This window comes from Capricornis sumatraensis, chromosome 7 (assembly GCF_032405125.1).
Source record: "Capricornis sumatraensis isolate serow.1 chromosome 7, serow.2, whole genome shotgun sequence".
Lineage (NCBI taxonomy): Eukaryota > Metazoa > Chordata > Mammalia > Artiodactyla > Bovidae > Capricornis > Capricornis sumatraensis.
The window spans coordinates 68,918,607-68,944,717 of record NC_091075.1 but is presented as its reverse complement, the minus strand read 5'-3'; the positions used below and the strand labels follow the sequence as shown (position 1 = coordinate 68,944,717).

Below are 26,111 nucleotides of genomic sequence, written 5' to 3'. Positions count from 1 at the left end.
TGACAACCCCTTTCCCTGTAGGACTGAACATAGTGCTTTACACAGGAGTAAAATTTTATTTGAGTGTGTTGGTTTGAATTTTGACCATTTGGCTGAATCTATAGGTTTTCTTCATTTATAATTTTCTAGTTACTTGACATTGCTTGTCAAATTTTGATATCCTACTAAACAGCACGAAGATGGACCTTGAAGATTAGTAATTTGACTTCTCCCTGATTCTTCAGCCACAGGACATATTACTTTATTTCTCCCTCACTTACCATGCTCTTGCTACATTGGTCTTTTTTCAGTACTTTTACATATCATGCAATTCTTTGCCTAGAATGGACATGGTGTGGTTGCCACTTTCATCACCCATCTGTCAGACCCAATGGTAATTCCTCAGAGAGGTTTTCCCGATCACCTGATCAATATTTCCTGTTCCCTTGAACATTCCCCTGTTTAAGAGAATGTTCCCCTGACATTCTCTTGCCTATTACTTTGTTTTACTTTCTTTGTGAAAGTGAGTCACTCAATTGTGTCTGACTCTTGGTGACTCAATGGACTATACAGTCCATGGAATTCTCCAGGCCAGAATACTAGAGTGGGTAGCCTTTCCCTTCTCCTGGGGATCTTCCCAACCCAGGGATCAAACCCAGGTTTCCTGCATTGCAGGCAGATTCTTTACCAGCTGAGCCACAAGGAAAGCCCACTTTCTTTGTAGCACTTCCTTTTACCTGAAATTATTCTCTCGATAGTTGGTTGGTTGCTTCCTGTCTGTCTTCCCATGTTAGTGTCTAAACTCCAGGAGGGCAAGGAAACTCCTTTCATTAACAGCAGTATCCTCAATGCTCAGAACTGTGAATGAATATTGAGTTGTCACCCAACTGTGTGCCATCTTCAAAACAATTTGTCATGGATCCAGTATTTCAATGCACATAATTGTCAAACGGTTTTACTGATAAATGGGATGAAAGTAGGGACTAGGGAGCAGGGATTTTTCAAAGGAATAAACAAAGCATTATTTTCAATTTAATTACACAGTGAGAGCACAGGTCATAGAATCTACCAGTGAAAAGCAAAGGAGAAATATTGACAGTGTCTTGAATATAATAATTGTTGCTGTTCAGTTGCTCATTAGTATCAGACTATTTGCAGGCCCATGGGCTGCAGCATGCCAGACTTCCCTGTTATTCGCTATCTCCTAGAGTTTGCTCAAACTCTTGTCTGTTGAGTTGGTGATGCTATCCAACCATCTCATACTCTCTCCCTGCCTTCTCCTCCTGCCCTCAATCTTTCTCAGCCTTAAGACCTTTTCCAATGAGTCAGCCCTTGGCAAACCCACTCCAGTATTCTTGCCTGGAGAATCCCAGGGATGGGGGAGCCCGGTGGGCTGCCATCTATGGGGTCACACAGAGTTGGACACGACTTAGCAGCAGCAGCAGCCCTTGGCATCAGGTGGCCAAAGTATTGGAGCTTATTGAGTATTTACTGTGTACTAGATTAGACCTTAAAAATACTAGAATATAAACTATCAAATACTAGACTTTGAAAAAAAATACCAAAACTCATTTAGACCTTATGGTAACTGAGAGATAGGTATACTATAGTCATCATTTTCTGGTTGATAACACTGAGAACAGGAGTTAGATAAGGAGTAACATAGGTTGATTTGCCTGGAGTCCTAAAGCCAGTAACTGGACTTCCCTGGTGGCTCAGACAGTAAGAGCATCTGCTTACAATGCGGGAGACCTGGGTTCAATCCCTGGGTCAGGAAGATCCCCCTGGAGAAGGAAATGGCAGCCCACTTCAGTACTCTTGCCTGGAAAATCCCATGGACAGAGCAACCTGGTGGGCTATAGTCCACGGGGCTGCAGAGAGTCAGACATGGCTGAGCAACTTCACTTTCACTTTCTAAAGCTAGTAAGTGGCAGAGCTGGGAATTAACCCCAAGCAGTTGGATTCCATTCTGTGGCTGTGACCACTGTGCTGTCGTGCCTCATTGCCACTTAGGAGTAAGAGTTTGTCCTTACTTCTTTAGTTCTCTCATTTATTTATAAAGTAGAGCTGGAATTACTTTGCATATAGTCTCACAACTATATAGTTTAGAATAAGGAATCATGGACTTGCAGTTGAGTTGCAGGCCCATGTATGTTATTTATCTTTGTAAAATTCCACCAAACATCTCTGATTCTGTTTCCAGTTATGCAACATGAAGGGTACTTTGAGCCTTGTTAAAGATCAACTAGTATTTTATGATATTGTATTTTCTCGTGGCAGCCCTGAGTACCATACTGCTGCTAAATTGCAGAAGAAGATTGTTAGGGATATTTAATAGATTGTGCTGTGCTTAGTCACTCAGTCACATCTGACTTTTTGCAACTCTGTGGACTATAGCCTGCCAGGCTCCTCCATCCATGGGGACTCTCCAGGTAAGAATACTGGTATGGGTTGCCATGCCCTCTTCCAGGGGATCTTCCTAACCCAGGGATCGAGCCCAGGTCTCCCACATTGCAGGAGGATTCTTTACCATCTGAGCCATCGGGGAGGTCCATGAATACTGGAGTGGGTAGCTTATCCGTTATCCCTACCCAGGAATCAAACCAGGGTCTCCTCCATGGAAGGTGTGTTCTTTACCAGCTGAGCTACCAGGGAAGCCCTGTTTAATAGATTACCTGGACTTTATTCATCTCCAGTTTGTTCTTCTCATTAGTGCTCTGGTCTTGTTTGCCAGCTCCTTTCTTCTGAGGGCCTTTTCCGAAAAAGATGTAATTTACAAAGGCATATTCCAGCAGAGCCAGGAACACAAACACGAAGCAACCCATCAGGTAAATGTCAATCGCTTTGACATAAGGAATCTTTGGCAGGGTCTCCCTGAGGTGAGTGCTGATGGTGGTCATTGTCAGCACTGTGGTGATTCCTATGAAACAGAAAAACACAGCTCAGCTGAATGCACTTGTTAAGTTTCCCATTGAAGACAGATGACGGACGCCATTCTCTTGTTAGTATCCCAGAATGACAGCAGTGATACAATAAACCACGGGGCGAAAAGAGCAAACAATTTAAAAGACAAAGCTGCAAGCTCCTTACGTAGTTCATGAGTGAATCATAAAATAGGATGTTTTGTGAGTGTTGGGTTGAAAACTGTGTTTTAAAAAATAATGCACAAAGGAGAAAGAAAGGATGGAAATATTAAAATCTCATTGATTCACCCACTGTTTACTGTCACATGCCCCTCATTCTGCTACATGCCACCTTCTTTCTTTCCTTCTCTCAGCATCTGTCATGTCCATCCTAAATCTGTTCTTGTAATACTAATCCCCACGGCAGCCACTACCAAACTGAAAGTCAGTGACCAGTTTAAGGAGAACTATTTCATTGCATGAAACTAATATACCCAGGTCATAGGGTCAATATTGCTTTTTAAAAGGATAATGCAACATTCATAGTGAGTTGACATGGAAAGAAGAAACTAATAAAGTTCATGATTTGCATCAATTATTTGATATATGTATTTTAAAATATAATAAAATCTTACTGACTTTTCCCCCTCAAATATTACCTCTAGTTCCTTGATTCCAGAGACTAGAGTGAGTTAGCTCCCTGGAGTCAGGAAAAGGCTTCCTAAAAATTCAACTTGTTAAAGAAATTTAAGACTGTAGTCTTTTAGAAGGAAGATTTTTGCTTTGTTTACTTTGTTAAACGTATCATTCTTAACAGTATAATCTGTGTGTGTCTGTATAACATTTTGTGTTGATGATGGTGATGAAACAATGATTGGGGAAAATAAGAAGTGATGTTCCTATTGAATCCTAAACTATGCTGTAATACTGATATTGCACACCTGTATAGGACTTCCTGGCAGCTCAGATGGTAAAGAATCTGCAATGTGGGAGACCCAGGTTTGAACTCTGGGACGGGAAGATCCCCTGCAGAAGGGAATGGCTACCCACTTCAGTAGTCTTGCCTGGACAGAGGAACCTGGTGGGCTACAGTCCATGGGGTCACAATGAATTGGACATGACTGAGTAACTAATATACACACATAGTGATTTTACAGTTGTGAACACATCTCTGAATTCTATGCAGTCGTAACAGCCTGCTGAGTGGGATAGGGCAGGTATATTATTTCCATTTTATAGCTCAGTAAACAGAGACTCTGAGATTAGCTATTTTACTGTAGATCTCTGATTTAGGGGCAAAAAGGCAAGGAGGTATGAAGCAAAGGCATTTAAAATAAAAGCAAAACCTAAAACTTGATGGAGTTTCTTAAAAATAAATACAAGAAATGCAAAATGGATACTAACGACAAAGGAGAACTGGCAAAGGGCATAGACGTTTGAAAATGATAAGGGAATAAAATAGTTTCAACCTCATTTGCAAGTGAGATTATTCTATTTGGATTCCCTGATTTGACTGCCCAGTTTTAGGAGAACAGAGGTAGTCAGAACTACTGTACACAAAGTTTAAATCGTTGACATCAGTAATAGATTTTAATGTCTGGACTGATATGAAATGCCCTCATGAGTGGACCTATTTACTTTTTTGTATAAAATTTTAAATTTTTCATAATATAATTCTACCTAACCTCTGATACAGAAACAAACAATTCATTTAAAATACGTCAATTCCACTTCTGCTTCTAGTCCTTGGCTTAAATTTTTTTAAGCAAGGTGGGGAGTGGTAAATAAATTTATTTTCTAGTTAATTAGGTTTTAAACTATCTTAGGTTTTACATTTCGAAAGACAGTTTTATTCATTATCTTTATATTCTGACATCTCTAATCAAAATATTGTTAGCTTTGAGGAGAGATGTGTAAAAAAGAACTGCAATTCATGACCTTGATGGTTCATATTCCCTGCTGTGGACATTGTCCAGTGGTTTTCTTTAACCATGGCATATATATGTATTCATGTTCATATTCAAATAATATGTGCACATACATATGTATGATATGATAAACTATTTGTCTAGTTTCCTTAGTCTTGGAATGTTCAAAGGTTGATGAGGGGCTGCTAGCACTTGACTTTGTGAGCCTTAAATACTCAACCAATAGAAATGAGCTTTAGACATGATGACTAGTCTAGGGGTAAAAGGTTATGCTGATTATTTAATCTAGTTCTGTAGTCTCAGAAGACCTAGGCATGTTAGCTTAGTCACAAATGATGCTCTTTTGCATGCACATATGCATGTGTGTGTGTGTGTGTGTGTGCGCGTGTGTGTGCACGTGCATGAATAATCCCGAAAGGTGATAAATGAAATGGCTCTGGGTCAAATAATAAGGCCGACCCACACATACCCAGATTCATCAGACAGATCGTACATATTCTAACTTTCCAAGGAATCCTTTAAAATTAAATACAGCCCTTCAGCTTGGAGCAATTATTCAGTCATGGCAAGATTAATTCTGAATTTTGTTCTTCAGGAAAGAAACCATTTTTATTCTGTCCTGATTACAGATCATTAATACAGCTGATGAATATCTGTACCTTTCTTAAGTGCAAGAAGCTCCATTTAAGGGAAATTCAGATAGATACAATTTAACTACATTTAATATTCAAAAGATAGTATTGACATAGCTTGTGAATGGTTACAAGATTTAGCTTTCTTCAGGTCCATTTGAGAATAATGTAATAATGTTCTTCACCAAAGAAAGCAGGAACCAAGGAAGAAATCACAAAGTTATTAAAAATTAGTGTAATGAGAATTTTAAAATATGCTCTAAGAAGCACTTATATATGGTTGAATGTACTCCAAGATTAATATTTTTTTAATTTTGGTAAAGTGATAAAAAGACATTATGTTGTAAAACATGCACTCTGTTAAGTGCTTACACGGAGATGTTTTATTACCAAGCACCCTTAGGGTACTCTCATCCTTTGGCTCTCTATGTGAGAAGCCCTTGCCTGTAATGCTTCTCATTGGTTGTTATTTGAGGTGAAATCCCACCAGCCCTCTGGGGTGCTGGAATGCATTACCTAGTGCAACTCTGGCTGCAGATGCATCATAATTGATCCAAAACGACACCCAGGACAGAATTGTAATCAGTGTAGAAGGCATGTAGGTTTGCAAAATGAAGTAACCAATGTTTCTTTTTAGACGAAAACTTAGTGACAGTCGTGGGTATGCCCCTGAATGGAAAAAAAATAAAAAAAAATCAGATGGTCATTTGGTTGGCTCCATCTTCTTTCTCAGCACCCCTAGTACATTTGGGGGGAAACTTCTCACCTGTTGTGAACTCCACCTTCTTGGACACCATCTTGTAGTCAACAATTGAAAACTGAGGGAGCTCAATTTTATTCACTCCTGTCACTGCGCCCTCTCCTCCATTCCAGTAAAACTCAATGTCATCAGTGGTGTAGCCATCTGAAATGAAGAAACAGCATAGTTAGATAGAGTTCAGTTGGCTAGAAATTCATTTTGAAGACAGTTGGGGACCTGAGAAAAAATTCCCAGTGATTGATGATAGGATGATGTGTTAAATCAGGACGACAAAAGAGATTTGTTGAGTGCTATTTCTGATAGGCTGGTTGTGGTTGCATTGAGCAGATGGACACAGCTGGCCTTGGTGAACATAAGCTCTGTGATCATTCACTGATATCCACTATCACTGCTGCATATTTACTCTCATGGTGTCTACCAATGTAGATTGGAGGATACCTGGATTCTAGGTGTTTTGGTGTAGAAGACTCTTAAGAGTGCCTTAGACTGCAAGGAGATCAAACCAGTCAATCCTAAAGGAAATCAACCCTGAATATTTATTGGAAGAAGTGATGCTGAAGCTGAAGTGCCAATACTTTGGCCACCTGATGCAAAGATCCAGCACAATGGGAAAGACTCTGATGCTGGGAAAGATTGAAGGCAAAAGGAGGAGAGAACAGAGGATGAGACGGTGAGATAGCATCACTGACTCCAGGGACATGAATTTGAGTACACTCCAGGAGATAGTGAAGGATAGAAGAGCCTGGTGTGCTGCAGTCCCTGGGGTTGCAAAGAGCTGGACACGACTTAGTGACTGAACAACATTTAATCACAACAAGTATAATAATAGAGCACATGTTTGTTAAGAGAGCAAAATAAAGGGATGAAGTATAATGAAAGAGCAAATTGGTACAGATCTGTTAAATGATCAAGACATTCAAGATAGCAGTCTCTTTAAAAAAATAAACTTAGGCAAGCTTCTATTTATATCTTTTGATTATAGCTAATATATATGTGAAAATTTTAGGAACCATATGATCTTTTGATGACATTTTTAATCCTTATGAGAGTGAGCTTTAAGTAAGTTAAGGGGAACGTGAAGAGGATTATAGATTGTGGCAGAAGGGTCTATCCTGAAATCTATTCTCCCTTTCAGTTTTGCTCCCACTTGCCAGTAGTCTATTTAAGGTTATAGAATAGACCATATATTATCATAGAATAGCTTGCATAAAAACAATGAATTGATATATCCAAAAGTCTAAAATTCGCTTAAGACATAGAGAAGGCTATATTTGTATCTTTCTATCTTCTAGAGACAAAGAGGATCTTTCTAAGTTTCTTTTCTTTTTTATTCAATCCTTTTGTTCTCAGCCTATATTCTTATCTTCAAGCTCTGCACCGATATCCACCTATCCCAAAGACCTGCAGTTCTCCTCTCTTCAGAGTAGAAGCCTCTGGTCATGGAGTGGAGGCCTGGGACCTCCATGTGGGACCAGGAGCCTGGAGATTTGATTGCTTAGACTCTCTGCTTTTCTGTTAACAGTCCCACCTGCATCCCTCCTGCCAAAGCTATTTAATTAGGCAATTCCTGAGCTTTTTTTTTATGGGGAGGGGTCTGTGTATAAATATGTTTACCTGATAAGTTTATTTTTTATTTATATTCACCTCAAATAAAAAAAGCATCAAATTCTTTTCCATTTAGAAAGGAGAGAACCGGGGACTAGAAGCTTAGGTACTTGGATGGGGGTTAGAACAGTGAGATTAAGGAGGAAAGCTGGGTGTGGGGATTTGTTGGGGCCTATTTAATGAAGACTGCTACCACTTGTGTGACTATTTAGAGTAACTGATGCTTTCACAGTCCTCTAATAAGATGTGTGTGTATGTGTGTGCTAAGTCGCTTTGCAACCCTATGGAACATAGCCTGCTAGGCTCCTCTGTCCATGGGATTCTTCAGGCAAGAATACTGGAGTGGGCTTCCATGCCTTCCTCCAGGGGATTTTCTGAACCCAGGGATCTAACCCATATCTCTTATGTCTCTTGCATTGGCAGGCAAATTCTTTACCACCAGCACCACCTGGGAAGCTCTTAATAAGATGTAACATGAACGTGTTAATTGCTAAGTTGTGTCCGATTCTTTGCGATGCCATGGACTGTAGTCTGCCAGGTTCCTCTGTCCATGGAATTCTCTAGGCAACAATACTGGAGAGGACTGCCATTCCCTTCTCTAAGGGATCTTCCTGACCCAGGGATCAAACCTAGGTCTCTAGCATTGCAGTCAGATTCTTTACCATTTGAGCCATTCCCTTAATAAGAGTTAGAATTTTAAAAATGGAGAGAGAGAAGACTACCTCTTGTGCATCAGTAGGGGAATGACAGCTTGCCTGGAGCCCACCATGCTTTCCACTTAGAACACTGTTTCCATTTAGGGGGCTCTGGCTATTGGGTCCAAACCCCAAGGGATATGCAAGAAAAACACAACAATATTTGTAAGAAAACCCAGTCATCCTAGGGAAGCAAAACAAGCAGAACATTCAAAATAGATGTCATCTCATGAGAAGAACCATTGGAGAGAGCAGACAAGAGTGTGAACTTCTCATTTCCCACCCTTATTCAAAATTTGAGAACACATAAGGATATATGATTAGCATGGAAAAAGTTCCTTACTTCCTTGTTCTGAAACCCATAGGTTTTAATAAAAAAGTGTGTTAGATGAATTGACGAGAAGATGCCACTGATGAGGCCAGATTAGTGGCTTGGACGACAGTTTGAACAAATTACAGAGAAGTGGAAATACAAATAGTGGGCATGAGTGAAAGAAGAAGAAGAGCTGTAACACATAAAACCAAAATACAAATTTCCCTGAATTTAACAACTAAATTATTTTGCCTATTGAGGGGCTCATTATATCAGGCAACCCTGATATCATTCCTGAACTCCAAGGTAAAATAATAATTTTACAAACTTCCAGACACAGAATAGAGGGTGTTTTCACAGGAAAAGCTATTGGACTTCAGATATACAGCTTTAGAAAGGAAGGGATTATAGAATAACAATTCAGAACAGCTAGTGTAAAAGCAAAAGGGCAGCAACTCAGAGACTCAAGTGTCCCATTCTCTGCTGAAATACCACTTCCTTCAAAAGAAGATATATAAAGATCCGAGAACAATACCCAGGAACCTATTTGAGGAAACTATTCTACAGAGGACTCCAGTCAAACAAAGGAATCAGGATGGATAACTAGGATATCATCAGGGAAAGCCCTTTGGAAACAGGGGGGAAGAATTTAAGACAACTTTGCTCAAATCTATGGAAAGACATTTGAAAATTTGAATAAAACATAATTTTGTTATAAGAAAAGCGTTTGCTAAAGCTTGAATCAGGAGAGATAGAAGATCAAAATACATGTATATGTGTGGCTGAGTCCCTTTGATGTCCATGGAAACTATCACAGCCATACTCCAATATAAAATAAAATAATTTAAACAAACAAACAAACAAAAAGCTTGATGTTACCCCTTACAAACAAGCACCAGATTCCAACATTTTAGAACTGATAATTCTATTTCTACTTAAATAATCCAAAGTATAAGCTAAGAATAAAAACTTCCAAATTATTTTCATAAACAGAACATATTAGTGAAACAAGATCCAGCAGGACATTAAATAACAATGCATAACATAATTAAATAAACAATGCTTATTCCAGGAGTGCAAATGATTCAATATTAGAAAAATCTAGTAATAATATTAACAGATCTAAGGAGAAAAAAAGCATATGATTATATACACAGGTGCTAAAAAGGCATTTGACAAAATTTAATAGCCAGTCTGTTTTTTTTTAATTTTTTTAATTTTTTTTTAATAAAACAAACAACACCACCCAATAAATATGACTATATGGATATTTCCATAATGTGGTAAGATATAACTTTCTCAGTCTCAAAGCCAGAATCATGTTTATTGTGGAAATAGTGGACTATTCCCATGAAAGTTAAGAACAAAATAAGAGTGTCCACTGTCATTGCTATTATTTTTAACATTGTTATGGAAACACTAGCCATTAAGTAAGTGAATAAAAATTTTGAGCTATAAAGTTGGAAAATTGCTGGTTAAAGTATTAAGATTAATTATACAATTGCATATCCAGTAAGCCCTAAAGAATTAACTGAATGACTATTACAAACAATAGAATTAGTATGATTATGGGGTACAAAATTACTACACAGAAATGATTGGTTTTCATATATAAAGACAAAAATTTACAATGACTGTTTTTAAAATAGAGACAAGAAATATCTAGTAATAAATTTAGAAACAAGCAAGACTTACATAAAGCAATATTTGAAACACTTTTGAAAAGCACAAAAGAAGCCTTGAGCAAATAAAAAGGCATACCATATTTCAAATAGGAAGACTCAACATCGTAAGTTCGTTTATAATTTAATGTGATTGCCTAGTAATACCAATGGGCTTTTTGGTGTGTGTGGGAGGTGGAACTAGACAAAAGTGATTCTAAAATTAAAATAAACAGATTAGACCATCTAAGACAACTGTAAAAATTAAGACTCTTGACTTTGTGCTACTAACAGCTTGACAACCAGGCACAAACCTACGTGTGTGTTACTCATTGGATGAGTAGGTATTTACTGAGTGCAGACTATGTGCTGGGAATGGAAAGTTACCATGGTTACAGTAGTGAATAAAACTGACCTGGCTCCTGCCCTCTTGGAGATTGCATATTTCATGTAAAATGTAACATATTTCACCACAAAATTCCTTTCTAAATCTGTGTGGATTGGCTTCCTTTACTACATGTTCTAATATTTAGGAAAGCTAAAAGCTACAGTTCCCAAGGTAAAGATATAGGTACCCTTATTAAATGAATTTAAGTGATGTCAAAGGTGATATATTTGAGCATTCATTTTGGTGCAGCTCATACATTATAGAGAGGGCTCTGGAGCCAGGAATCCTGGTTTTAACTTTCTGTGGTTCTGGAGTCAACATGATGGCGGGAGCTACCTGATCACCAGCTTCCTGATTGTAGTGAAGCGCTCATTCCCCATGGTAGGGCCAGTCTGCACCGTGGTGCTGGGAGTCATTTCTAGTTGCCTGGGCTAGACTAGCCTACTACTTCTGTTTTTAATTTGGTAAGCAGCACTTCCTTATTAAATCTCTTTCTGCTTGTTGCCAGATGGGCTTCTATAACAATTCTGCAACAAAAATCTCGATCTATACATTGTCTTTCTCTTCTAGGGAAGATTTCCTCCAGATTTGGGATTACCAGAGCTTTCCATTAAAACCTCTGCTGTGGCCTCTGCTGGTCATTCATTCGCTGTTTCTATGTCTCACATCCTGCTTTCTAAACTCTGTTCTGTACCTCGGGGGTGGACTCTCTGTCTCTCTTGCTTCCTTTAGATGCCCCTAGGAAGAACGGGCTGAAGATTAGAAGGTAGAAGGGGAAGGAAAGGCCCTTGATTCTGTCTCTGACAAGGTGGCAGTGTTGCTGTTGCTGGCAATCACTGCTGGGACAGTGGGGGTGATTCCAGACTCTCACGGCACCTCTTTTGGCACCTCCACAAACAGCCAGGACAGCATTTCTAATAGGATCCAACAGATTTAGGCTCATGGGCGCTTGCTTCTGGCTTTTGCTCCCTTAACACTCTTTTCTTTTTTCTCTCTTGCTTTTCCAGCTCTTCCAGTCTTTGTGATCAATTCTCTCTATTAAGTTCCCCTTTTTAAAAATTAATTAATTTTTTTGGGAACTAATTTCTTTACAATATCGTAGTGGTTTTTGCCATACATCGACATGAATCAGCCATGGTTGTACATGTGTCCCCCATCCTGTACCCCCCCCCCACCTCCCTCCCCACCCCATCCCTCAGGGTTGTCCCAGTGCACCAGCTTTGAGTGCCCTGTTTCATGCATCGAACTTGGACTGGTCATCTATTTCACATGTGATAATACCCATGTTTCAATGCTATTCTCTGAAATCATCGCACCCGCAACTTCTCCCACAGAGTCCAAAAGTCTGTCCTTATATCTGTGTTTCTTTTGCTGTCTAGCATATAGGGTCATCGTTACCATCTTTCTAAATTCCATATATATGCATTAATATACTGTATTGGTGTTTTCCTTTCTGACTTACTTCACTCTGTATAATAGGCTCCAGTTCCATCTACCTCATTCCCTTTTTGAAAAACCTTGAGTGGTTTCTGCTTTCCCACTGAGTTTCTGTCAACACATAGTACATCTTATTGTACAAATATTTTATCTGTTTACATAGTTTTGTATTTATCTCTGCCTTTTATCTCCTCCATCTCTCATTATATTATGTGCTTTTTGAAAACACAGACCTTCTTTTATTCATTAAAGCAATTCTCAAATCCTAGAACATATTTTGCCCATAGTTATGCATCCAATATATGTATTTGTGAATAAATGAATTTATGAATGCTGTTTGCTGCTTAGGGGGTCTGAATTTATTGTCTCAAACTGGTAACCTGATATATAATTTATTTGGTAGCATTCTTGAGCCTGATACACTCTTGATTACAGTGATTCTGCCTGCAGGAGCCTTACAGGTGGGTCTGGGCCCCAAGGAAATAGAAAAAGCTGCTTATTAATTTTAGGCTTATTGAGTAACTAGGTGATAAATTACAACCTCAGACTGATCTTCAAGTTGTGGGATTCTATGGGAGAAATATGTAGCAATATCTAGAGGTGAAGGACCAGAGATAGTTCAGTGTGGGATTGAGAGGGGAGAAGATAGTAGTGAGCTGAGAACTTCTCATTGCCCCCTCTTCTGCAGAGCAGCAGAACTCTTCAGTGCCATGCCCAATAGCAGAGCAGGAGTACAGCTGTCAATCACTGTGGCTTTTAATAGCATTTAATGATCTATACAGTCAGTGGTCTGGGTCTGTATTCCCAAGCTCACTTGACTTTGTTTAACTAAAACCTCATAGGCTTAGTGTTCAAGGCACTGAGATAAGTACAAGGTACAAGTGTGAGTGAGTGAGTTCTCATGGGAACAATAATGGCAGCTGGATCCAAAGGAAAAAAGAGAGGCCTAGAAATAAACTATTATTCAAAGATTACACAAGAACATTTTGCCACAGAAAGCGAACATCAATTTACTCACACCCAAACAACCTATTTACCAAAGGTTCCCTTTATGAACCAGTGACTTCACACAGTGTCTCAAAGCCTGAACACTTGGATACCAAGGATATTGTTTCCTAGCAACAATAACTACACAGAAGCTCTCAAAATTCCCTCTCAGTCCCTGGGGATTTCTTAGTGGTGCAGAAAGTACAGATAAAATTAAGTTGATGTCAGTGGATAAAGATGCAGGGAGCTAGTATAAATGTCCAAGGAACTGGTTGCTAGTATTTCTCTTCACTTCTTGAAACACTCTATTTTGGATGCATTTTCTAACTTGGAAATAAAAATTACTCCCTGCTGTGCTTAATAGAGCTGGGAGGATGGTCTAAAATTGTACTGAACTGTGTTTTAGAGAATGGAGAGATTTCAGCTTCTAATCCACAAGTGGACATAAGTGAATATATTTTCCTCTGTGGTGTGGCCACAGCCTTATCACAAGTTTCACAGTGTGAGGTTTGATTGGTTTAAGCCAATTGTTAAAACTCCATCATCCTCTTTGCTATGGTGATTGGCTCAGGGTTAAGCAATAAGTCACATTTAAAACAATTAGGTTATAGCAGTCTCCTGGCCACCTTTTTTGCTTGGAAATAGGCCTGTGACCCAAGTTGGTCCTGTCCTAGAGAAAGCTAGGAATTGTGTTTAAAAGTTGGAGGAGAGAAGTTCTCCCTTTCTCTTTTAGCTGTAGGTAAACAAAAAATGCTCAGTGGAGAGAGGCCAGTCTAGCTATAAAAGCTGGTTTCTTCCCTTCTTGTTTATGCCAGTCATTATTAGCACCTAACTGAAATCACTCATGATCAAGATTTTAGTTGACCTATTGAAATAGATTTAGTAGTCTGCCCCTCTCTATTATCTTCCACATGAAGGCCAAAATATTAGGAATTTATCAATATCTCTGGTCTAGGAGCTGTGTAGATCCTTCCTATTACAAAGTTATTAGATATTTGTAATGGTGCATCTCTGAAGCAGATAAAAAACCTGTCTCTGTTCTTAGTTGCTCGCTCAGTCATTTCCAACTCTTTGCAACCCCATGGACCATAGCCTGCCAGGCTCCTCTGTCCACGGGCAAAATTGCTTAAGTGGGTTTCCATGACCTCCTCCAAGGGATCTTTCCAACCCAGGAATTGAACCCAGGTCTCTCATACTGCAGGCAGATTCTTTACCATCTAAACCACTAGAAAGCTAGTTGGATCTAATCCTTTAAGTGGCTCCAAGCCTATTGTAGCACTTACTCTAAAGGCTACTTGGGATTCTTTTCTCACTTATCTCTGTATCCTAAGAAGCAGTAAAGCAATCAGGGAAGCCAGATTTTTAAAGCATTCTCACAAGTATTAAGAAACTGTAGGTACAAATCTAGGCAACAAGCCACTTTATAAGTGACTCCTTCCTGATGACTCACCATTTGAGTGGTCATCCTGTCCCTAGGGACGGCTTTCTTACTATTTTCTTAGTCAGCTCAACATTTAATTAGATTTCTAGGTAATCATTAGAAAATATGTCTGTATAATAAGTAAAAATTCATCTTTTCTGAGAGCATTCACCATCTGATCTTTATCTATCCCTTGTGCCAATAGAAAACAAGCCAAGTACATTTCTTACATGACAGTACCTCTTATGTTTGAGCACACGTCTCGTCATCCCTTTCATTGTTTCCTTCTTTAGCTTCTGGTCCTCCCCAGGATATACTCAACCCATGAAACCTCTCCTCTCAGTAGTTCCCAGGTTGCTGATATACTCCTTGAACCATGGGAACCCCAACTGAGGGGTGGCCATGTCTACCTCATCCCTTACCCCTCCTTTTGCATTATCTGGCAACTTTTCGTGTTGAACTGACTCAGCCCCAAGATTAAACCTGCCCTGGTCATTGAGCCGCTCCTGAGTGATTTAGAAATTCAGCAGCATCAGATTTGGAATTATGTCACTTCCTTAGATTTGAAATCTTCAAGTCCAGGGTTGTCTGCTGGTTTCTTAAGCATTCCTTGAGAGACCCTCCACTATTTCCAGCCAGATATAAGATGCACAAGAAGCAGAGTCAGGATTCTCAGTCTTCTCATGCTGGTCAACCCTGGCCAGTTCCTATGTTTGCCCACTGTGTAAATTTCAAGAATGACTTTCCAAAAGACCTGTTCCTTCATACCTGATTGTTTAATGCTGCATAATCCATTAATGTTGTCTATACTTGGTCATCCCCTTTTAAAGCCTTTTAGATCCCAAGTACCTTGGCTTTTAGAGACAGCTTCTCACTTTATTTTCAATATATTAAAATGTATTCACATTCTATGTTAAACTTAATTTATGTGTCACTAATAAAAGTACTAATAAAAATATAAAATCACTAGAACATTCAGGTAGGACCTAAATCAAATCCCTAACGATTATACAGTGGAAATGAGAAATAGATTTAAGGGACTAGATCTGATAGACAGAGTGCCTGATGAACTATGGATGGAAGTTCGTGACACTGTACAGGAGACAGGGATCAAGACCATCCCCAAGAAAAAGAAATGCAAAAAAGTAAAACGGCTGTCTGAGGAGGTCTTACAAATAGCTGTGAAAAGAAGAGAAGTGCAAAGCAAAGGAGAAAAGGAAAGATATACCCCATTTGAATGCAGAGTTCCAAAGAATAACAAGGAGAGATAAGAAAGCCTTCCTCAATGATCAGGGCAAAGAAATAGAGGAAAAGAACAGAATGGGAAAGACTAGAGATCTCTTCAAGAAAATTAGAGATACCAAGGGAACATTTCATGCAAAGATGGGCTTGATAAAGGACAGAAATGGTATGGACCTAACAGAAGCAGAAGATATTAAGAAGAGGTGGCAAGAATATACAGAAGAACTATGAAAAAAAGATCTTCATCAACCAGATAATCATGATGGTGTGATCACTCACTTAGAACCAGACATCCTGGATGTGAAGGCAAGTGGGCCTTAGGAAGTATCACTATGAACAAAGCTAGTGGAGCTGATGGAATTACAGTTGAGCTATTTCAAATCCTAAAAGATGATGCTGTGAAAGTGCTGCACTCAATATGTCAGCAAATTTAGAAAACTCAGCAGTGGCCACAGGACTGGAAAAGGTCAGTTTTCATTCCAATCCCAAAGAAAGGCAATGCCAAAGAATGCTCAAACTATCCCGCAGTTGTACTCATCTCACATGCTAGCAAAGTAATGCTCAAATTCGCCAAGCCAGGCTTCAACAATACATGAACCGAGAACTTCCAGATGTTCAAGCTAGATTTAGAAAAGGCAGAGGAACCAGAGAATAAGTTGCCAACATCTGTTGGACTATCAAAAAAGCAAGAGAATTCCAGAAAAACATCTATTTCTGCTTTATTGACTATGCCAAAGCCTTTCTGTGGATCACCACATACTGTGGAAAATTCTGAAAGAGATGGGAATACTAGACCACCTGACCTGCCTCCTGAGAAATCTGTATGAAGGTCAGGAAGCAACAGTTAGAAGTGGACATGGAACAACAGACTGGTTTCAAATAGGGAAAGGGGTACATCAAGGCTGTCTATTGTCACCCTGCTTATTTAACTTATATGCAGAGTACATCATGAGAAACGCTGGGCTGGATGAAACACAAGCTGGAATCAAGATTGCTGGGAGAAATATCAATCACCTCAGATATGCAGATGACACCACTCTTATGGCAGAAAGTGAAGAAGAACGAAAGAGCCTCTTGTTGAAAGTGAAAGAGGAGAGTGAAAAAGTTGGCCATCCAGTCCCATCACTTCATGGCAAATAAATGGAAAAACAGTGGAAACAGTGGAAGACTTTATTTTTTGGGGCTCCAAAATCACTGCAGATGGTGACTGCAGCCATGAAATTAAAAGATGCTTACCCCTTGAAAGAAAAGTTATGACCAACCTAGACAGTATAGTAAAAAGCAGAGACATTACTTTTCCAGCAAAGGTCCATCTAGTCAAGGCTATGGTTTTTCCAGTATTCATGTATGGATTGAGAGGTGAACTATAAAGAAAGCTGAGCACTGATGAATTGATGCTTTTGAACTATGGTGTTGGAGAAGACTCTTGAGAGTCCCTTGGACTATGAGGAGATCCAACCAGTCCATCCTAAAGATCAGTCCTGGGTGTTTATTGGAAGGACTGATGTTGAAGCTGAAATCCAATACTTTGACCACCTGATGTGAAGAGCTGACTCATTTGAAAAGACCCTGATGCTGTGAAAGATTGAAGGCAGGAGGAGAAGGGGATGACAGAGGATGAGATGGTTGGATGGTATCACCGACTCAATGGATATGAGTTTGAGTAAACTCCGGGAGTTGCTGATGGACAGGGAGGCCTGGCATGATGCAGTCCATGGGGTCACTAAGAGTCAGTCCATGGCGCTGCAAAGAGTTGGACACAACTGAGTGACTTTCACTTTCACTTTTCCTTAATGTATTTTGGATCCAATAATTTAAGATCCTTGATAAACTCATAGTATGTATACATTTTGCCTATACTACTTGATGGTGAAATGATTTTGCTGGAGCCTAGATACCAACTGGGCTCTAGTACACTGCCTAAGATCCCCTTCTATGCTTTTTTTTATTGGAAATACGTCCAGTTTCTCCTAAATTTACCACTGGTGGGAATTCTGCTGCCATCATCAGATCTTCTGATCTTGACTGTGGCTTGTCCTGACTCTAAACTGGCCCCCACCTGGAATTTCTCAAGATGAAATTGTCTGGCAGGTTGGACTGCATGCTCTAGCCATCCCCATGGGTTATTCAGGTGCCCTCTCTGAGGCTGAGCCTGTCTGATCCTGTCTGACCTCTTTCCCCTACCATTTTTTTTGGCCTCATATTGATGAAGTTCCTACATGCTTTCTGCCTTACCTGTCCAAATCACAGTATTCTTGGTATAGCTGGCTAGCAAAGAGCAATACTTTTCTTATTCTAGTCACCTGTTAAAGCAGCACAAGTTTAAATGAGCTTTTTGACAGTCACATTATTTTTTTCCTTTGGATTCAAACACAGGATCTAATATCAGTTTAGTTCACTTCATTCGCTCAGTCATGTCCGACTCTTTGCGACCCCATGAATTGCAGCACGCCAGGCCTCCCTGTCCATCACCAACTCCCGGAGTTCACCCAAACCCACATCCATCGAGTCAGTGATGCCATCCAGCCATCTCATCCTCTGTCATCCCCTTCTCCTCCTGCCCCCAATCCCTCCCAGAATCAGAGTCTTTTCTAATGTGTCAACTCTTTGCATGAGGTGGCCAAAGTACTGGAGTTTCAGCTTTAGCATCATTCCTTCCAAAGAAATCCCAGGGCTGATCTCCTTCAAAATGGATCTAGTATAGTCTAATATAGTCTCCATTAAATTGATCTAATTCAATTTGACTTGCTGTTGAGACTTTAAAAAAAATTTTTTTATTTGCTCACCTGCGCTTCATGTTCTCTTCAAATTTGATAAACATGCCTTTTTATCATTCTCTTGATTAAGACAAATGTGGGATGTCAGAGACAAAGATAGAGCTCTGTTATAGTCTATTTGCAATGTTCCTTTAGATTGATATAAAAAATCTTTAATCAGCATTTTGCAGGGTGGCATCATCATCTATTCATTTAATATTCACCTAATGGTTTTAGCTTTGAGCCTGTATCTCCATATGTATCAGTATCAAGTCTATTTTGACTTGTGTATGGAGAAATCAAGCTGCTTCTGTGGATTACTGAGAACTTTTCTATGGGTTCCCGGGCTAGAATCCTTCCCAGACCGAATCAGCCTCATCAGCCTAAATGTCTTTGAATTTCTCTTTCTAACCTTCTGGAACATGGAGTGGTGTATTCCATTCTGTCAACACTAATACTTGTTTAGTGTACTAATGGTGTGTAGGCTCCTGATAATAACTTTCCCTTCACAATGCCCAGCTAATGGAGCTATATTGAATTAATATATGTGGGTGCATATGTTTTAGGCAAATTATTGGTTAAAGGTCAGAATCAGGGTTACTGTATGGCCAAAATCACTGGTGAAGTAAAAGATAATCACACTAGGAAATGCTAAAATCTTACTATTAAGTGTTTGTCTTATGTGTTTTTTTTTTTTTAACCAGTGGAAGTTAATCAGTACAAACAACTACTAGCCATCTACATTTTATTGTCTTAATAGTCAAAGGAGAATATTTTATATCTCAAAAAATTCTTATCCATCTCTTTTTAACTTACATTAATTTCAATGTAGTTAATAGTGGTATCTCTTTATGTGCTGACAATGGATTTTTTATTTTAAAAATCTTATGTGGTGAATATATAAAAATCTTTTAAAAATAAAACCCCGGTAAATTAATTTTTTTTAATGTTCTAAAAAATGCCTAAATGTAAGTTCAAATCTGTGAAAATTATTTGTATGCCCTGTAGAGGGCAGTCAAGACCTTCCAGATTTATAGGCAGAGACAGGATATTGTCTGAACAGTTTATTATTTTCAATTGCAGAAGTTTTACATTTTTCCTGACTATTTTAGCTTTGGATCACTGATCCCACAAGGTTTTATTTTAAAATTCATTTATGTTAAATAACACTAGAACAATTCTGATTAATATATCTAGTCACAGATTCATATTTTTAGCTAGAAATATCTATTTGTATTTGAATACATACAACTCTAATTGTTACTAGAATGACTATAACAAATGACTTGTTTTGGTATATTTAATGGTTAAGTTGTAATCTCACTACATCTTCAAAAGTACACCCTATGCTAGTTTAGCCATGCACATGAGTTAACAAACATTTATGTGTAGAAAATGGACCCATCCTTCACATATCTTATTATTATTATTATGCAACTGGTAGCAATAAAATGCATTGAACTAAAAATCAGCCTTCTATCAGGTCAAAGTTAATTTATATTAACTAACTTGCCTAGTTCCTAATTTCTTTTATCTATAAGCTATGTCTTTTAGTCTCATATACCATATCAATTACATTCAGACACCATTTACTGTCTCATTCCATTCAGTTTCTAAATGATGCCTTCTACATTTGTGAATGAAGAGTATGTAGTCCCTGCCTGGATTTTCACAAATGTGTTGCACACAACATATAGTAATAAATATGAAGGCAATGGCATCCCACTCCAGTACTCTTGCCTAGAAAATCCCATGGATGGAGGAGCCTGGTAGGCTGCAGTCCATGGGGTCACTAAGAGTTGGACACGACTGAGTGATTTCACTTTCACTTTTCACTTTCATGCATTGGAGAAGGAAATGGCAACCCACTCCAGTGTTCTTGCCTGGAGAATCTCAGGGACGGGACGGGGGAGCCTGGTGGGCTGCCGTCTGTGGGGTCGCACAGGGTCGGACACGGCTGAAGCGACTTAGCAGCAGCATAGTAGCCTTAGGAAGCATCACTATGAACAAAGCTAGTGGAGCCGATGGAATTCCAGTTGAGCTGTTTCAAATCCTGAAAGATGATGCTGTGAAAGTGCTGCACTCAATATGTCAGCAAATTTGGAAAACTCAGCAGTAGCCACAGGACTGGAAAAAGTCAGTTTTCGTTCCAATCCCAAAGAAAGGCAATGCCAAAGAATGCTCTAACTACCCCACAATTGCACTCATCTCACATGCTAGCAAAGTAATGCTCAAATTCTCCAAGCTAGCCTTCAACTGTACATGAACTGAGAACATTCAGATGTTCAAGCTGGATTTAGAAAAGGCAGAGGAACCAGAGATCAAATGGCCAACATCCACTGAATCACAGAAAAAGCAAGAGAATTCCAGAAAAACATCTATTTCTGCTTCATTGACTATGCTAAAGCATTTGACTGTGTGGATCACAACAAACTGTGGGACATTCTTAAAAAGATGGGAATATCAGATCACCTTACCTGATTTCTGAGAAATCTGTGCAGGTCAAGAAGCAACAGCTAGAACAAGACATACAACAATAGACTGGTTCAAAACTGGGAAAGGAGTACGTTAAGGCTGCATATTGTCATCCTGCTTATTTAATGTCTATGCAGAGTACAACATGCGAAATGCCAGGCTGGATAAAGCACAGGCTGGAATCAAGATTGCTGAGAGAAATATAAATAATCTCAGATATGCAGATGATAGAAAGTGAGGAGGAACCAAAGAGCCTCTTGATGAAAGTGAAAGAGGAAGATGAAAAAGCTGGCTTAAAACCCAGCATTAAAAGAATAAAGATCATGGCATCTGGTCCCATCACTTCATGGCAAATCGATGGGGAAACAATGGAAACAGTAACAGACTTTATTTTCTCGGGCTTCAAAATCACTGCAGATGGTGACTGCAGCCATGAAATTAAAAGATGCTTGCTCCTTGGAAGAAAAGCTTTGACCAACTTAGACAGCTGTTAAAAAGAAGAGACATTACTGTGCTGACAAAGGTCCATCTACTCAAAGCTACAGTTTTTCCAGTAGTCATGTATGGATGTGAGAGTTGGACCATAAAGAAGGCTGAGCGATGAAGGATTGATGCTTTTGAACTGTGGTGTTGAAGAAGACTCTAAAGAGTCCCTTGTACTGCAAGGAGATCAAACCTAAAGGAAATCAATCCTGAATATTCACTGGAAGGACTGATGCTGAAGCTGAAGCTCCAATACTTTGGCTACCTGATGTGAAGAGCTGACTCTTTAGAAATAAGACCCTGATGCTGGGAAAGATTGAAGGCATGGGGAGATGGGGACGACTGAGGATGAGATGGTTGGATGTCATCATCGACTCAATGGACATGAGTTTGAGCAAGCCCCAGGAGTTGGTGAAGGACAGGGAAGCCTGGCATGCTGCAGTCCATGGGGTTGCAAAGAGTCAGACACAACTGAGTGACTGGACAACAACAACAACAACAACCAAGCTCTAGTGTCTAAAGGTGGTTGGTTTTATTTTCCAACAAGATAGCTTTTCTCTTGCAGTTCTCAACCATTTTTGAATATCCCGTGTTCTTTTGGATTTCCTTTAGGATCAAGTTGGATAGCTCTAGCAACTAGGAAGCCATGTGCTTTTGTGGCTCGTAAACTATTATATGTTTTTGTATAATTTCTTGGCTTTTGAAATCCTTGTGAATAGAATGTTGAAGAGCTGACAGTTCACAGTTGTTTGTATCTACAATTTATCTGTGCTCATTCCCAAGTGCTAGATTGGTGTCATGGAGGTTATTGTGGTAGGCTTGTTGGGCACATTAATATCTGTGTTTTAAAAATTGCATTGTGTCTGGGCATGACGGAAAAAAAAAAACTATCAGATTATTACTGGTTTTGCTGGAATTGATTTTTCACTCCCTGTAACTTGGCAGTTACACTGATGAAACATGTGGCTCACTGCCATTTTTTTTATGTTGAGGGTTTTATTTCTGATGTCCATGAAATAAGGAGATAGGCAAATATAAATTTATCTGTGAAGATGCTTGATGTAGAAGTCTGAGAACAGCAGTTAGGAAAGGGCATTGTCCTAATGTTATTGCCTGATCTCAGGCCAGGGAAGAAATACAGTGAGTATCATTTTCATTTTCAGAGGAGGGAAATGAAAGTACAGATTACCATGACCTGATTGGGAAAGCTGAATGCTTCCAAGTTTCTATCTGTGGAAAAGGGGCCAATAATCTGCTGTATCTGACCCATAGGGAAGGTAAAAAAAGGTTGTTTTTGCAAAGTTATAGCTACAGAGTGCTTCTTAGAAGCAATCTATCTTCAAAATACTTAAAGCATTACACAGGCATCACCTGTTGCTTCTGGATAGGTTTGTAGCTTTGTTCTCAACCAAGGGTGGCTTCCTCTGCCAAGGGGACAGGTGGCGACAGGTGAAGGCATTTTGGCTGTCACAACTTGCGGGATGGATGCTACTAGCATCCAGTGACTAGAGGCCAGGGATGATGCTTGACGTTCTGCAATAGTCAGGGCCGTGCTCTGCATGAATTAGCCAGCCCAGCATGCCAGTAATGCTGATGCTGGGACACGTTGGTCCATAGCTAGAGGGTAGAATGTGGTTGGTAGAAGGTCATATTAAGACTATGGGGGAGGGGAGGGATGGATAGAGAGTTTGGGATCGACATGGATGCACTGCTATATTTAAGATGAATAACCAAAAGGATCTGCAGTATAGCACAGGGAACTCTGCTCAATATTATGTATTAATACTAACTTAGACTGGAAAAGAATATGAAAAGGAATTTCAAATTCTTCAATGCATGAAGTGAAAAGTGAAAGTGAAGTTGCTCAGTCAAGTCCGACTCTTCGTGACCCCATTGACCACAGCCTACCAGGCTCCTCCGTCCATGGGATTTTCCAGGCAAGAGTACTAAGTGGGGTGCCATTGCCTTCTCGGAGAACTGTCTAGCACATAGCTAGACAGTTCTTTATTATTAGCATATAGCTAATAATAAAGTTTCTTAAGAGGTAAAAAAAGAAAAGGCTATTTGTATTGATGATATGGCAATTGGTTCATAATTTACTTAGATTTCATTCTAAGCAGACAGATCTTTCATGAAAGGAAGATATAGATTTCTTTTGTTCTCAAATCACAAATAGAGTTTCTTATAATCTAAGGGCCTCAGGCCAAGACAGTAAGATTGTGGTTACATGCTACCGAGGGCTGGGTAGAGGGAAAATTGACCCTTGGGTAACCTGACTAACAAGCATGGCAAATTCTTGACTCTTCGGTTTAAAAGATACTAGCCTGAAAGAGGAGAAGTAAATGGCACCCCACTCCAGTACTCTTGCCTGGAAAATCCCATGGACGGAGGAGCCTGGTAGGCTGCAGTCCATGGGGTCGCGAAGAGTCGGACATGACTGAGCGACTTCACTTTCACTTTTCACTTTCATGCATTGGAGAAGGAAACGGCAACCCACTCCAGAGTTCTTGCCTGGAGAATCCCAGGGACTGGGGAGCCTGTTGGGCAGCTGTCTATGGGGTCGCACAGAGTCGGACACGACTGAAGCAACTTAGCAGCAGCAGCAGCAGCAGCCTGAAAGAAGGATGTCCATATACACAAACTTTCTGAAGAATTCTTTTCACCCTCAACTCTCCCAACACATAACATAATTTAAAGACACTTCAAGGAAGGGAACGGGGGAAAAGAGCAGAGAGGAAGGAAGAATCAGATGTGAATTTGGGAAGCCCCGGTTGCCTCTGCCCCTTCATGCTGGGTTCTGTGGTGGGGGTATGATGCTAGACAGCTGTTTTAAAGTTCTGGATAGGAGTAGAGCCTGTGCTTTATGCTGAAGGCAAGCAAGTATTGCAGAAAGCATTATTCATCCCACTATTTATGACAACAGTGCTTTGTTAAAGCGGCAGAGTGCTAGAGACAGCTCCATCTGAGTTTCTTGTGGGTTTTTAATAGGGGGGAAGGGTTGTGGTTGGGAGATGTGGCCTGGGAGAAAACTTGTGGTCAAGAAAGACATCTCAGTGTTACCTCATTGGAAGGATAGAGCATGGACAGGGCTCGAAGACCCAGTTAAGTCTTGGGCACGTCGCTAGCGCTGCAAGCGTTCTGTGGTACCTGGGCTGGCACCCACAGAATGCCTAGTTGCCATTAGAGTGGGACCTGATTTCATGTGTGGGCTGTGATGCAAACAGGAAAAGTTACCTCTGAGGTCAGAGGCTGGCCTAGGACCCAACGATGGAGCATGAAAGTAGAACAGCTCCTCTCTGACCCCCTGTGCAATGTACCCTAAGTACTTTCAGAGCTTAGGATCAGCCCCAGGGGGAGGAGTGGCACAAAAGAGCGACACTGCCGACAGACCAAGTCACATCCCCTCCGCTCCCCTGGCATTTACTCTGGTGTCTTCCGAGCTCGCCGTCAACATCCAGGGAAGAGCAGGAAGAAAGAAACAGTCCTGGTGTTCCTGAGTCTACACCTGAGTGTCTGAGGAAGTGCTGAACTTGAGGGATTATGTAGAAATTACGAGAGTAATTTAAATTTAAAATAAATTTTTAAATTTATACAGTTTAAAATTAAATGGGTACATTTTAGTTTATAGATTGAAATTTTTACTTACATTAGCTGTATCTATGGTGGAAAAAAGTACAGAGATTACGAAGTCTAGCGTCTTGTTCCTACTCTACACAATATCTAAAGGCCACATTAGAACTTGAGCAAAAAGATGCACAGTTAGCATCTCATAAAACAACATAGCTGGGGCTGTAAGAGTGGAATGGGTGAAATTTTCTTCCCAAAGAATCTCCATTTAGATGTTTTCAATATTAGGAATTGGTGCTCAGTTTCCAGAAGTTCATGCTATCAAAATATGTATTTTAAAATTGTACTAGAAGAATCCTTTAGCATAGCCTTTTTTTATGCTACACTTTGGGATTTTTCAGCTGTACTTTGGTTTAACCCACATGATGCTGCCCAAAGGACCCTGAAACTGAAGATAATGGTGTCCACTGATCTAGATTGCTTTTAAGCAGGTACACTGGTTTTTAATTTTCATTCTAAAGGAAGTCTTTAGCTGGGTTATTTTTTCTACAGGTGAAACCAGTCTATCCTCTTGAGAATTCTTTGAGAAATTCCATATCACATTCATCTTAAAACCCCAGAGCTTGCCTATTTGTTTCTTGTTGAAGATTACTTTTTACTAAAAAGTATTAGTAGGCAACTGTTTGTTGATACCTGATTAGATGTTCCATGAAGTAAGACCTTTTAATTCTGAGGCAAGCAATACATGTCATTCAACCCATTCAACAGCCAGTGAGGAAGACATTATTATCTCCATAGTAATCATTAGGATGCTGAGGTTTAGTCTGTTTAGGGAACACAGTCACAAACCATGTTAGGGCAGCATTTCTAAAATCTTTCT

At 39.7% G+C, this 26,111-nt stretch overlaps 1 protein-coding gene across 3 annotated transcripts in view; it reads right to left on the bottom strand.

Annotated features, from left to right (window-relative positions):
- The window catches only part of GABRB1 (gamma-aminobutyric acid type A receptor subunit beta1), a 428,799-nt gene that overhangs the window by 15,719 nt on the left and 386,969 nt on the right, over window positions 1-26,111 (bottom strand). For 2 of the 3 annotated variants that reach the window (XM_068975310.1, XM_068975309.1), the window contains exons 6-8: window positions 6,209-6,346; window positions 5,959-6,111; window positions 2,661-2,899 (exon numbers count right to left, since the gene is read on the bottom strand). In XM_068975310.1, coding sequence (XP_068831411.1) covers window positions 2,661-2,899; window positions 5,959-6,111; window positions 6,209-6,346 — 530 coding nt within the window. Of the gene's footprint in view, window positions 1-2,654; window positions 2,900-5,958; window positions 6,112-6,208; window positions 6,347-26,111 lie in introns of all 3 variants that reach the window. The other variant, XM_068975308.1, reaches the window with a different exon arrangement.